This window comes from Leiobunum rupestre, chromosome 4 (genome assembly GCF_980474605.1).
Source record: "Leiobunum rupestre chromosome 4, qqLeiRupe1.1.hap1, whole genome shotgun sequence".
Taxonomy (NCBI): Eukaryota; Metazoa; Arthropoda; class Arachnida; order Opiliones; family Sclerosomatidae; genus Leiobunum; species Leiobunum rupestre.
Window position 1 is genome coordinate 8547881 of NC_143387.1, and position 15378 is coordinate 8563258.

The following is a 15378-nucleotide window of genomic DNA, read 5'->3' on the forward strand; positions in this document are numbered from 1 at the left end:
GCCAGTCGTTTAACGACTTTAAATGCCATTAATTCAGGCCAGTTTGTGGTGGTTTGCACCCGTTAAAAAGCCTATTAATGTAAATGGTCGCCAAGGCAAGATTTGCGGGTTAATAGAATCCCGAAGCACCTTAGTTACGCCGCTGCAATACTGGTTTTACTATTGGGGCACTAGAAATATAGAAAACCTTTCTTTGATGACAAGGTTAGATCTATAATGCTTTGACTATCTTCTCAATAACCGAAATTACGAAATCCGGTTATTCCAAACACTCGATTCAAAAAGAATTTTAACGCTGATCCAGACCAAAGCCGTCACAGATAATTTCCTAAGCATATTTTTTCCATTTAGTTTTGTTAAATACAATATTTTATTTTAAACACGCTCAATAATGGTTTAACAAGAGGGTTCAATTATACTCCTTTCGGCTGCAACGCAAGCTTGAGCTCGGACAATCATATCATGAATGAGCGCTGTATCATTTCTGGTGTTACCTCTTAACAAGCTATTTCAATTCTCCGGCGAAGTTCGGCTCTCTTTTCAATAAGAGTTGCGTAAACCCTTTGGTAAATCCCAGCAGAAAAGGTCTAGCGGTGTCAGATCGGGAAACCTTCTGACAAAGAACTGGGCCATTTCTTCTGATCAATCGGTGAGGCTTTTCTTTATTCCGGAATTCAGTCACCTCTCTGGTGGGGTGCCATCTTGTTGAAAACAAAGAAAGGTAATCAATTGCATCTGCAAGCTCGTTCTTTAAAAACACAAATAGTTCCAGCCGTTTATATTTTTAGGTAAGAACACTGGACCAATCAAACGATTTTCTAAAAATCCAACCCAAAACATTGAAGCGCTGGAACTGAACTTGGTGATGAAGTTTGAAGTGATGGTTTTCGTCCTTCCATATGTGGTTATTTCGAGGTTGAAAGAAAATAACATTCGTCGGTGTAGATATCATGGCGTGTAGATGGGGGATCGTCGTGCACCGCATTGAGCAGCCAGTTGAAGAGGTCTTAACGTCTTTTAAAATACCCATCAATCAGTCCTTGCTGAGACGTAGCTCTTTATGGATGGTACCAGAAGGAGATAAAGGGGAAGGATGGCACTGCCTATATGCTATAATGCTTTACGAGTGAAACTACAGTTCTACCAACCTCGAATTTCGTGATTTTTTCTAATTGGCTGACAAGCATATACCGTAATGGTGACATACGATGTCGTCAGAATCGTCAGCTCACGTGACTCACTGACGTCGCAAAAGAGGCGAAAATAGATCGCTATGGCGGCGAATCTTAGTAAATCTGTTCAAGTTGATTTAATTACGCGGGACAAAAGGTTTATATCTATCCAAGTTAATATAAAGCCAAGTCAAGTTAAATGTTTAAGTAAATACGTGCAAACAGACGGCTTCAATGTTCAGGAAAGCTATAGTAGAAAGAGGAAACTAAACGATTCGGTAAGCCTTGGTGCCTAGTGTTTAATAACTAATTTTCTAACTTTGACGCTTGCTCAAAATAGTCTTTAACTGTTCGGGTTTTAATAATTTAATTAGGATAAAATCCAGGCACCTGATAAAAACAAACTGACTAGAGAAATTGAAAAATGAAGGCAAAATTAGTGTTTCTGTTTTCTACAAGAAGATGACCTTTAATTCCAAAGATGTAAGTTGATTTGACAAAATATCGTCAGTTAACCAATTACCGTCTTTATTCTAAATGTATTGTCCTGAATGTTTTCTACTATTTTAGCCATACCTTGAAATTACTAGATGTGATGTATTAATTCCGTGTCTGGGGTGTGAAACTGTCACGTTTTTAATGGATGATAAAGGAAAGTGTACTATGACCTATTTGAAGAGGATCTATTTATGGAGACGAAGGCATATAATTATTTTAAAAGCATTTTTGAAGAAGGATATATACTTTGCTCCGGTGTTTCACCAGACGCCTATGAAATACTTTCCAACATTAAGTTCTCCCCTCGAAACAAAATTAACTATGATACCCCTACTCCAAGAAAATCGTCTAATCTTTGCTCAGTCTGGTTTAAGCCTTCAAAATTGGCGCCTACTAAGTATTCAAGTGCTCAAATTCATTGTAAGCCATGTCGTAACGTATCAAAACATGTGAATAAATTAGGGTTGCAAAGTCCAAAGAACATTTACGCGTCTCCATCATCAAACTACCCAATAAAATATTTGTCACCAAGAACTCAAACAAAGCGTCGCTCACATATGCGTGTCAGAAAGCATGGACTTTTTGAAGCAAACCTGAAGCTAAAAGCCAAAGTTGTTGAATATGAAATTCAATTAAATGCCAAACAAAGTGGAGAACTATCTAAAGCTACGGAAATTATTGAGAAAGACTTTTCAAAGGAGCTGGAAGAAATCTTGAATCAAAACCCTGAAGCTAGCGGAACTTTAAGAGAAATTTGTAAAGCTGATTGCGCTCAACAAAGAGAACAAGACCGAGAAGATTTTGCAGATGATCTTTCAAGAAAATGTAAGTCCCGCTGATGAAGTGTCCAATTAATTCCAGCAAAATGAGGTTCTGAGTGAACTATTTGAACATGCAAACCCGAAAAGCGGAAACAAGCCACCTGATAGTGAAAAGACAATGGAAACTTTCAAGTATCTAGAAGCTGTCAGTCTACTTTTTGAAAAGGGCATGTTAAAGAAGGAAAAAATAACCAGTGTGGAAGATCCAATAATGGTGAATATGGAAAAAGGATTGAACTATTTCCAAGATTGGCTTCTCGATTTAAGAGGTAAATTTCCAATTGCAGGAATATACTAGGGTAATAAAATCTGTACATTGATACGCTTTGTTTTTTTTTTTTTAAATCCTGAGTTCCTACCCTGTTTAGCTTCTCTTTTAAGCGTCAGCTTAAAATTTAAGGGCATTTCGATCTCTTCAGATATTTTTTCTTCCTATATTTTGTGGGAGCCCTGCAATTGGCTTTATGATAAAACAATAAGAATCACATTTATTTGAAATTTTGAAATTTCATTAAATCTAGGACGTGATGTAAAATTCAACATGATGTATCCAACGAAAGATTTTTTGGCATGACAGGTAGACTAGAAATGTGGATTTTCCCCAACTAGAGATCTAGAATAATTGTATTTTTTTATAGATATTTGATCTTTTGAGAATTATGGTTTTTGGCATGAGAGCCTAGGAAGTATCCCGGCTATTATTTGGCACCTCTCCGTCGCAATGGAAGTGTAGTTGAAACTTTGTTTTCTCAATACAAGTTCAACACTAATGGAAAATTGTCTGGGGCTAATTTTGCGCATGCACGGAAAAACTTGCTAACTAAAGTTGAAGTACACGGTCATCATCACTGCAACAAGTATTACAGAAGTGAACGGTTGTATGTGAACCATAACTTTACAAAATTCCATCATGGTCGTGTAGTTAAAAAAAAGCATTCAGCAAAGTTTAATGAAAAAATAACAAACCTTAGATAGTATTTGATATTTATACTAGTAAAATTTTGTAACCATTTCATAAATTTTTAAAATATCACATTAAAAATCACAACTATAATCTTGTAAAAACTTTGGTTTTATTTTCTTCCTTCTTGAAAAAAATCCAGGTTCAATCACAGAGGATGAAGTTTCAAATGACGCCGGCATCACAGTTTGATTTTGAGAGCTGGTTTTTTCAAGTTTAGCAGTTGGTTTTGATGTTTGTTTAGTTTTTACTATTTTTTTAAGTTTGGAGGGTCTTATAATACCTGAGGTAGAAGGAGAAAGTATAGATATCACAGGCTTCTTCGGCTGCCCATTATTTTTTTTTAGGAATATTAGACTTGATTTTAGATGTCTTGATCATTTTCTCACTGACTTCATTTAACGGTTTATTGAATGCATTCGATATTTTGGAAATTATATAAAGTTCATCCCAGAGAGATGCACAACCCTTACTCATTTCCTTTTTGTTTTCACTCTGTTGCGAGTCTGGAGCCTTTAGCCAATCATTGAAAGTTGCATGCACTATTTTTCTAGTCCATTCTTTATAAAAGAGGAGCAAATCTTTTTCCACACGATCAGTAATGTTTTAGGAAATTTACAGAAATAAATTGACTGGGCTGGCATGTTGAAAAATATTTTCTGCCAGTATTTGGATAATATCTCTTCCATGTTTAAAGAGAACGTCATTGGTAAGATAGCTTCGAACTTTCGAGTTTAGTTCCCTTAAAAATGGCTTTAACTCTTCTTTAGGAAACTGCATTCCTCCGTTGTATCTCATAATAAGACCAGAGTAATCTAAATTAACTTTATCTGTAGATTCCATGTTGAAAATCCAGCTTAGTTCATATAAAGTTTTAGCTTCTTCAATCTGTTTAGAAGATAGTTTTTTTTTATTTTCCGAAACGAACACGATTTTTAAAAAACTCTTCTTATACTCGATAAGCAACCACCTCCAAAAGTAATGTAGCTTCTATCATACTTGTCAATTAGCACTTTCTCGCTTGTTTTTGGAAAATGTATGTTCCATGTTTTCAGTCTGACTAGATTCCATGAGATCATTGGAAGGCTTATCACACTTGTCTTCATTTATTTTATTAAAATCAACATAAGCTCGATCACTTTCACCAGCAACTGGTGATTCAGGGTCATCACATGGGGTCGCAGTTTCCTTGGAATTATTTATATCTCTTCCAATGAGCTTTGTTCTTGATACCGAGAATACTTCAGAACCATAGGCATGAAATAATTGCAATTGGTCAAATTCTGATACCTTTGTTGAAGAGATTGTTAGGGACGTCTTTAGCAAAACTGATACTACCAAGAAATTTTGCGTGATAGCATCATACAAGTTTATAATTAAAATGGAAGATTTTTCTGAGTTAGTCTTGTTTTTTTTTCTTTTCTTGGACGATGTATCACTGAGAGAATTAACAGATTCATATGTTTGGAAAAAGAACTTGACAAGATACCGAATTAGAGATTCAAAGTTATTCATTTGACTAGCCAACACATTATGCAATAAAATGATATAACTTCCAGGAACGCTGATTCTTTTTAAAAATGTATCATTAGTGCAGTTCTTAATGATGATATTAACACATGTAGTGACGGTTTCAGGATTCATGATGAAAATATTAAACCCCTATTTTAAAAGGAAATTATAAAATAAGTTATTTTATAAACAAATAATACTTTAAAAGGTAGTAGTCAAAACTATTAATAGTTTTAATTAAAATCTAAGATAAAATACTTACCTCCAGGTTTCCAAATAAACAACTTCTACATCGTCCAGTTACTTGAGTCAGACTTAAGCAGACAACAAGGCCGCGGCTTAATTGTACCGCGGAGATCTCTCGGGACTATTTTTTTTTGGTGAGTAACTTGGTTTGAAAAAGCGTTTACCTCCGCCACTTTTTCGCGCCTTTTTGAGGTTGGTCGGACTGCCGTTACAGTAGGGAACCCTTGTGTCATCCTTACCCTTTATCTCCTTCTGATGGTAGGTATATTTGCTTTAAATTTTCCAAACACGGTTTTTACTGCATTCTAAATCGGAGCTCACGGTCACGCAACTTCTTCAATAGTAATATATTATGTGGTAAAATATGCAAGAACAGTGTTTTCTAAGTCAAAATTAGGCTGACCCAATCCACGAACCTATGTTCTACATAACCAAACTGTTGAAAGTCACTAGAAGCTCACTTTACTGTATTAAAGGGAATATAACCTGCAAAGCAATCTTTATGGAAGACCCCTTCAATTTGTCTAATTTCCCTGGAAGCGTTGGTGTTCCACACCAAATACCTGAGGTTATATTCCCTTTAAGGGACGGCCTTCGGTTTGGATGTCGCACTGGAAAAATCTCTCACACTCTTCTTGGTTTTCGGCCACATTCTCCAAAGTGCATGGCAACAATTTCGGTACGCTCCGTTCTTGAGTAACGAACCGTATTTCGAAAGATTGACGATGTTAAATCTTTTGTGTAATTAAATTAATCTAAATTAATTTAATTTTTAATAAACTAAAATAATCTAGATATAAATAGCTTAAAAAACCATTAGAATGTAAACTTAAATGAAAATCTGTAAAATTTCTAAACAATGTAATGGTTCTCTGCGTTTACAATTGGAAGAAACGCGGGTGTCCATACCAATATCCGGTCCTCCCCTATTCCACTCTTCAACAGGGCCGGATTAAGCGATTTTTCGCCCGGGGTCCAAGATAACATGCGCCCCTCAAAAACCAAGGGAGATTTTAGACTTTTGTTTCGTCATCAGGGTACTCTTAAAAATTGTTAGAAGGATTTGTTTTTTTTTGAAAATTATTCAAAATAACGTTTTCGTGCTTTCTTTCTTAATCGTTTCATCCCAGCTAATGCTATTTAGAATATCAGATTCTATTTTTTTACTCTATAGAGTTGAGAAGGATCTTTCCCCCGAAAAGTTAGAGCACGTTAGGCATAAGAAAAGTCTTGAGGCGATTTTAATATTAGGAAATGAATTACTTAATTTCTTCTCTAATAAAAGGTTTAAGAATTGCCTAGCTGTCAGATTTTCTAACTCCAAACCGAAAACGGGAAGTAATCCCTTTAACTGTAGTAACTCGTGGAAAATGTCTGGCTCAATATCGCTAGAATAGTACTCCCTAAGTAACTCGGACGCGCACTCAATTACGTGGTTATTATTATTATTATTATTGAAAGGGGTTTAAAGCCTTGCACTTCGACCTTAGGTCCATTAAGCAACCCTCAACCTGTGACTTTAAGTACAAAGTCCTATTTCCGACAGAAAGTTAAGAATCTGTTGGCCGAGATGTTGAAGAAGTCACGCGTCTCAAACCGATGCATACCAAGATGCGCAAACCTTTGAGCCGCATAATAGTCACAGCTACAAAGAATGTGAGAGGCAGTTTCCTCCTCAGTTAGACAAGCCCTACAAATTGGGTCATCACTGACACCAATAAGATTTAGGTGTCTGTTAAGTTGGCAATGGCCTGTAAGTAGGCCCGTTACCAACCTTATATTCGTCCTAGAGAGCGAGAGTAGCTCTTTTTATCTCTGCCTAGAAGGGCCAGGGATAAACTCCTTGGCCTGCCTTTGACCATCCATCTCAAGCCAAAGCTTGAGTTGACGATCCGACATATACTAGGAGACCAGGCTGCGAACCAGGCCACGGGGGTTGGGTAGAGCAGGTTCAAGCCCACTAAACCCAGCTCTTGCACCCTCCCGGGTGAAGGCGTCAGCCTTTTCGTTCCCGTGATGCCCTTTATGACCCGGTATCAAATAAAGTTTAACTTCATTGTGCATCCCAAGATCAGAAAGAAGATCTAAGCAGCTAAGAACCAGTTTAGAAGTGATACTATACTGGTTAAGAGCTTTAAGAGAGGCCTGACTATCCGTGTAGATTTGGACAACCTTCCTACGGTGCTTCTTTTCCAGACAATAGTTGGCACAGAAGCAGATAGCAGAAATTTCTGCTTGGAAAACGGTAGCGTGTTCCCCTAGGAATTGTTAAAAACCAAAGTTAATATTAAGGCAGTACATCCGGCCGCGCCTGTACCAGAATTGGTCTTAGACCCGTCGTTAAACCAGACCACCTCACCTCTGGTACCGAGGGTAATATTAGCCCAATCCGTGCGGCTTGGGAAGTTAACCTCAAAAGGCTTAGTAAAGTGTAATTTAGCAGCGGATATGTCAGAACCCATCTTAAGTTCGGGTAAATGTCTAGAAATGTCACGATAGAGTTTGGTGTGACTGTTTACCCAATTATTAGCCTTCCACCAACCATTTTGGTTAAGCCTATAGGCACCAAAAGCAGCAGCTTCCTCTATGAAAAGATGCGGAGGAAGAATGTTCAGGATAACTACTAGAAAAGCACTTGGGGCTGTTCTCATAGCTCCAGTCAGTAGCGCCACCAGGATTTTTTCGCCAGTAGGCACGTCATAATTTGGAGGCCCCATCTAACTTCATTTTTTCCTTGCAATCACATATCATTATAGGATACTAAGTACTTCTGGTTATAAGTGTTATGATATATATGGAAATAAAATTTTGCGTCACATAAATCGATCCCCCGCATTTTTACCTCCTTACGAAATATTATGTATTCATTCTTTATACTCTTATTGGCAAGAGTAAAATAACATTTTTTGGATTATAAGTATTTTAGATGTTTTCCAAACTCGTTGACCACTAACATGGGGTTTTCTTTTATGCAGTTAGATAAGTCGCGATTAATCGAAAGTATGGCCAGATTTGAAAGTCTGTCCTCGCCCATTGTTGTTCGTAGATGCGTTTCAATTCTGTTGAGAGTACTAAAACTTCTTTCTAAAATTGTATTGGCCACGGGAATGCACAGGACAGTTTTATAGTACTTGAATAAATCTGGAAAGCCATCTTCCAACGTTATTAAATACAGAAAATAGTCGGTAACGGTGCTCAGGTTTTTGGATTTAATCAAATTTCTGCCTATTCCGATCTGCCCTTTTAAAGCATGTATATCAAAATTGAACCGTTTGTATGTTTTACAATGAGATATAATGTCATTTTCGTCAAGGAACGTTTGCGACTGAGGAACAGACGCAATTTTTCCTTTGAAAAGGCCGGTGTTTTCAAAAAATCTAGATTTAATTTCTGATATAAATGTATCAATTAACTCGTAGTAGGTAGATCTCATCTGATCGATTAGAGTTTTGGCTTTCATTTCTCGACTCCCTGTCGGGCACGTAAGGACACTATGATTTAGCCTCTGGTTAAGAATTATCTTCCGCTTTTCTAAACTTAAAGGGAATATAACCTATGGTATTTCTGTCGCCCTCTGAGGGTTCCAATATTGTCCGCTTCCTCCCATGGCTTTTCACACCTGCGGCGCTGATAATCGCTGATTGTGAAGGGGATACGGAAATTGATGGGGTCTTCCATAAAGAACGCGTTGGAGGTTCTATTCCCTTTAAAGGTTCACTGTTGCGATCAGGCACAGCAATAAGGGCGGATTCTGCCATCTTTGAAGTTTCTTCCCAATGTTTTCATATCGTTCATAGTTTCTTACATCTTCTAACCTAGCTACTGTAGCTTCACAAATAGCAACCGCTTCCGTGAAAATGACTTTTGGACTTTGCAAATTATCCGAAAGAGAATTGGTAGCACCTAATACTTCACCTAGAGCCACAATGCAAAATCAAGTTGCTAAAGTTTTGTAATTGAGAAATATACTCACGACTTTCAGCTGCCTCCTCAGATTTCCCGTTTTCAACCAAATTCTCTAATGCCAAAACTACCGAATTCAACCTATTTCTAAAATAACGGAGGCCCTTTTTTTTTGCTCTACCACATTTTGTTGCAGCTTTGTGGCATTTTAAGAACGACGTCATAATCCAGATCTTTCTGGCAGTTCTCAAAAAATTAACATCTAATAACTGAATTGCTTTGAAAGTTGTAGATGGCTTGAACTAAACCTAGCAATTCCCGAACTGGCAATATGTTGGAGTAACAGTCAACCAAAACTGAATTTAAACGGTGAGCGTAGCAGTGCACGTATGGGCAATCGCCACCCACTGCCGCTTCTATTTTCACCCGGACCACATTTACATGTCCTCTCATTACGCTAGCCCCATCATACGTCTGCGCGACACAATTTTCAAACCGCTCTTCCTTAGGAGACTAATTAGGGCCAAATAAATGGTTTCAGAATCAAACTCCTGCAAATCTGTTTATCCCAAAAATCTTTCTACGACGCCTTTTTCTTTTCTAGTATACCTTATACAAACACTTAATTGTTCCACCACTGAATTGTTCATCTGCAATTACTGAATAAAACCCACCAGATTCATTAACCTCTTGTACAATCATCCTCCTCACTAAATTTCCACTTACATTGATCAGTTCATTTTGAATTTTGGCATGAGTATATTTGGCATTGTTGGGCATGCTATCGCACTTGTTTTTCAAATCAGGACATTTTCTTTTTAGTAGATCTAAAATTTCAGGGAAATTCCCCCTATTTCCATTTTCTTCATTAGATATATGACCCCTAAGCGCTCGGTCTTGTTGAGATAATTATGATTTCCACATGTGCAGATAACACATCTCTATTTCTAATTACGTCAAGCCTATGATGGTCATTGACCTGAGACGCAATTGAACCACGTGATTTAGTAAATTCTAAATAATCTAAGTATTTCTTATAGGATTGTTGTTGAAAAGATTTACGTGAAATAAATATTATGTGTTATAATTGGTATAAAATTAAACTCATATTAAGTAAAATATCTAAGCTTTATTGTCATGACTAACTATCGTCAACGTCGAGCCGGGACTGAGGTCTTCGCCAGGGGGGAGGGATCCTCTTAGGAGGGAGGGGAGGGGTGCGCCCTCTATTGGTGACCTCTGCCTGAGATAACAAGATAATTAATAAACTAAAACATATATACATATATAACATGCTCTTTTTTTTTAATCTTCTCCAAATTGCTTTGGCGGATGAATGTTTGTTCTGGATCTGGTTGATTTCAGTCCATGCCCCAAGCGTGCTGACTGTACCTCTTGTTGACGAGGTCCTTGTCGAGGCATTGGGGAGTTCCCTTTTGTGATATCATCTGGCATTGATAAACGTGCTGAAGGAGATTTTGCTGAACTTGTCCCAGGCTGTACCCGTTCGTACATCCTACAGTGATCTTCCTGAGAATGACGTACCGGGGAGATATGTGATGATGTGGCTGCAATTTTTTCTCGCAGCGGTGATGGTGGGTAAATTAAGTCTCACGTCCTCCTCAAAGATAGTGGAGACTCAATTTCTTCCTGCGGCTCAGTACCTTTTGACTCTCTTGCCCTCCTCTCATTGGCTTCTTGGGGGTGATCTTGACATCCAGTTTCATCAATACCAGGCAGTCTTTACCTTTCTTGGGTGACAATGCACGTTTCTGGAGGAAAGTTTAATATGAAATTTCTGATTGGTGGTTGATCCTGCTTGGCCTTTTCATCTTGAATAATATGCTTATGCATTGTATACTCTGGTGGTATATTCTGCTTTACTGAATAATTGATTCTCAGCTGTTCTCTGGTACGGCGGAATATTTTTCCTTCCCGGGTTTGAATCCAATAAGAATGTGGCTCCTTAGCTTTGTCCACCACGATTGCTCTCTTCCACGCTCTAGGCCCCGTGATGTACCACACTGGGGATTTTATTGCAAGCTCTTGTGGCTTCATGGGCTTTCTTGCGTGTTGATTCCTCATTGTTTGTTCGCGTCATTGTAGTGTTTCTTTAATTCCTCTGATGGGGTAATTCGGCTGCAGTGATTTTGTAGATAGAGTAAATGGGGTGCGGATGCGTCGGCCCATTAGCATTTCTGCTGGAGATGGGAGTTGACCAATAGGGCTAGCACGATACTCCATCAGGACAAACTGGAGATCCCGGCCATCATGCTTTGCCTTAGCTGCCAGATTTTTTTGCACTGTCCTCTCGGCTAGACCGTTGGTCTTCGGGTGATATGGACTGGCTGTCGTGTGTCGGACACCCCATTGCTTCAGAAATTGTTTCAGGTGGCCAGGTTACAATGTGTAGGAGGGTGGTGGCAAGCCCTTCACGCCACGCGAGCCAACAGCACCCTACACTAACTATTACCGTTAACCTCCACAAGTTTTTATAAAAGGGGAAAACCCCTTAAACCAGTGGGGAGAGAACTTGCAAACTCAACGCGGAAGGAGTAGTTCCGAGCTTTCACCCAGTTCTAGTCTCTTCTTGGAATATAATATTGAGAAATATTTTATACAATGGAAAAATATACTAGAGTTCGAGATGACCTTTGGCATATTTAGAGAAACACTCTAAACACAGAGTAAACCTTCCTTTTCTTAAAAAAAAACATGTTATTTTCCAAAAAAAATTTAAGACCCAGGCTTTAAATAGTCACATTATTAACACATTTTGAGGGCCCTATTGGAATTTTTTTTAAATTTTGTGGCCCCCAAGTAGGTCCAAAATATTTCAACGTAGGCACGTGCCTACCTGTGCCTATTGCTGGTGATGCTACTGGCTCCAGTAATGCCAATACAATTTCGTGGTTAGTAAGCTTGGGCAATTCAAAAAATACATTGAAACGACTTTGTAGCAAATCATAGGCCTGAGTTCTCCGAGAAAGTTCATTTTTAAACGTATCAATTATGACTAGAAATGACTGGATCTTAGACACTCTTTCTGAAGGGTATGACTCTCTCTACCTACGTAGGTTGGGTGTCGGTTGGAGTTGATAGAGCATCCGCTCTAAATCCCACTGCGGTGTGCGAAGTGGGGGATGGTCGTTCCATTGTTGCACATTCTGCTGGGTTGAGTGGCTTGCGTGAAAGGTGAGACCATCAGTAGTAGGGTACTACTACCCATGCTGGATTTGTCACCTGTCTGGGTTTGTGGACACTGGCGTAGGGCATTATGATGATAGACCTCCGGTGGTGTGGTTTTAATCTTACCGGTACACCGGGCTATAAATTCTGACACATGATGGGTTGAGCGGCTTGCATCGAAGGTGCGACCGTCAGCAGTAGGGTTATCTGGCTGCCTTGTCACCTGTACGGGCTGTGGACACTGGCGTAGGGCATAATGATGACAGCCTTCGGTGGAGTGCGCATAGTATGCGGTACACCGGGCTATAAATTTGATACATGTGAAAAATCTTCATAAGAATTAAAAATTTACTAAATATCATTTAGCCCCGGGTATATTAATGTGTATTTAACAAAAAATTTATACAATTTGCGTAAATGCAACAAAATTGGGTAAACCACACTGATTTTTGGTTAATTTAGGTTTTAATAGGTAAATAAATAAAATATGCACAAATTCGAATAAAGTGGATTATGATTGAAAAAATGTGTACAACGAATAAAATTGGGTAAAGCAAGGGAAATTGGATTAACCTATCAATCATTAAGATTTTGGGTAAAATCGTCAAATTTCGGATGAAAAGGCTTTTGCCACAACAGACACGTAAGTCATTTTAGGGAGAAAGAAATTATCTTCCTCCCATTATTATGATCATAAAAACTGACTAACAGTTGAATGCATTACTATTCCGTTATGAAAATCGGTTTACTGAAATACCCAGGCTGTACATAAATTGTTAAATTAAATTAATTTGTATCTTGGTGTTACTAGATATATGACATACCTAAAATATGAAGAATGTATTTATTTATACCTATTTGGCCTGAAATCTACAAAATCAGCCCGGTAACTAATTCTTCCTTCTTCCAACTCGTGCCAAGGGAAAAATTCCCTCATCATTTCCGTGATTCGTTTCAACATTGTCATTCTCCCTAACCCGGCCACCTGAATTAATGGCTGATTATTATTATTATTATTATTAAGCATATGAAACACCTTCTTGGTTTACCTTCTTATCAAACCGTCGTTCCCAGTGCTGGGCCTTGTGACCTTCGTTGGCCCTGAGCACTAAGACCTTAAGTTTGTAGGCCCTATTTCCCTAAAGAATTTTCTAAGTTTGAATTTTTCCCCTTCAAACCTTAGTAGGCCCTGTTACACGGGATAAAACGGCCCTGGTCGTTCCTTGTTACTTTTCAGTCAATCTGAAGATGCGGATTTTAATAAGAACATAATTATTCACAAATCAGTTTTGATGGGTAACAATAAGGGATTGGGTGGCTTAGAGAAAAATATATTATAATTAAGTGTAAATGCATACATTCTATATCATTCTATATGCACAATCTGTTAAGACTTTTAATACGAAACATATTATTCCTGTAGGTACTTTTCTTTTAAATAACAAGTAATCTCAAATAAGTTGTTCTACCTTTGTTTTTCCCATATATTGGAAGCGCATGGTAAATAAAAACATCCTTATTGTTCGTAATTGTTAGACAGCTCTGAAAATTTATACAGACCTACCCTGAACTATACTATAAAATAGTGAAAAATATTTTCACAAAATTCATATTGGTTCGGTTTTTATAAGCAAATTAACAAATTGGTACCGAGATCATCTTAGTATTTGAATGATTGGCGATTTGAAATAAAAACATTGTACGATACACCGCATCTCGACCACTCATCGATAAAAATATGGAAAAACGCTTATATCTCCGGTGGTAAAGGTGGTTGAGTTTGAATTTTTATGCAACGATACTTCGTAGATAGTAATACCTAAAATTGAATATAGACCCACTTCGAATTTTTCGGCGAACGAGTGCGGGTCAATAAAGGGTCAATATAAGTCAATTTCAACCAGCTTTTTCAGAAGTAAATAGTACTCTTCGAGTGACTGTATCACACAGGATAGTGTTCAGTGTTCATATGTTCATAAGTGTCAATATAGCCTGGCCACCTGAATTAATGGCAATAAAAGTCGCTAGATGAATGTTGCTTCAGGTGGTGTCTTGGGTATTAGCCTAGTTCGTTATTATACTTAGTTTGGTTACTCTGGTTTTGGCTATTTAAATATGAATTTATTTGGCCGAATATTTTGCCTACAATAATTTGGACTGAAAATCTAACATTTTTCAATGGATCGATAATTTCATTTTGGAAATCTGGCAACGCCGAGTAAGAGCATTAATAATGCCTTGCTTATTTCCACTGCCCTATTTCTTAATAACATTTTAGTCAAGCTACCTGTATGGAAACAGGAACACGTTGACTCCCATCGGAAACTATAAGATGGACTTGATCCAATATCCTAATTTGGGATCCAACTGGAATCCAGACTAGAGGTCGGCGGAACGAATAAATTAACCGGTAAAATTTCGATTAACCATAAAAAGTTGGGTTAATTGTTTTTTTATGAACATTTTATACGAATAAACAACGATTTAACATGCAAAAAAAATCGGTTTTTTCGTATATTTTTTATATAATTTGCGGTTATGAGTAAAAATAAATAATTGGATAATTTCTTTTTCAAACGCCGATCTCTAATCCAGACACATCAATTGTGAATACAATTGTGTTTGGATCAATTGTGAATACAATTGTGTTTGGATCAATTTTGAATACAATTCTGTTTGGATCAATTTTGAATACAATTGTGTTTGGGTCAATTTTGAATACAATTGCGTTTGGATCAATTTTGAATACAATTGTGTTTGGATCAATTTTGAATACAATTGTGTTTGGATCAATTTTGATTACAATTGTGTTTGGATCATTTTTGAATACAATTGTGTTTCGATCAATTTTGATTACAATTGTGTTTGGATCAATTTTGAATACAATTGTGTGTGGATCAATTTTTTTTAACGAAATCGAAATAAAGTGACATATTAAATCAATTAAATTGGATCAAATAGGAGACATTTTTCATTGTAATTTTCAACCAATGTCGAATTTGGAACTGTCCAATTTTGGTGATAGTTTTGAAATAATAACAGAGAAAAACCTTCCAACAACTGAAGTTACGAAAAC

At 37.4% G+C, this 15378-nt stretch overlaps 1 protein-coding gene across 1 annotated transcript; it reads right to left on the reverse strand.

Moving 5' to 3' along the window:
- Nucleotides 1-7112: 7112 nt before the first annotated feature.
- On the reverse strand, nucleotides 7113-7672 carry LOC149946007 (uncharacterized). The gene is made up of 2 exons (XM_090170704.1): nucleotides 7510-7672; nucleotides 7113-7468 (listed from the first exon to the last, which is right to left on the reverse strand). The coding sequence occupies exons 1-2, from the start codon at nucleotides 7670-7672 to the stop codon at nucleotides 7113-7115; spliced, it is 519 nt and encodes a 172-aa protein (XP_090026830.1).
- Nucleotides 7673-15378: the final 7706 nt, after the last annotated feature.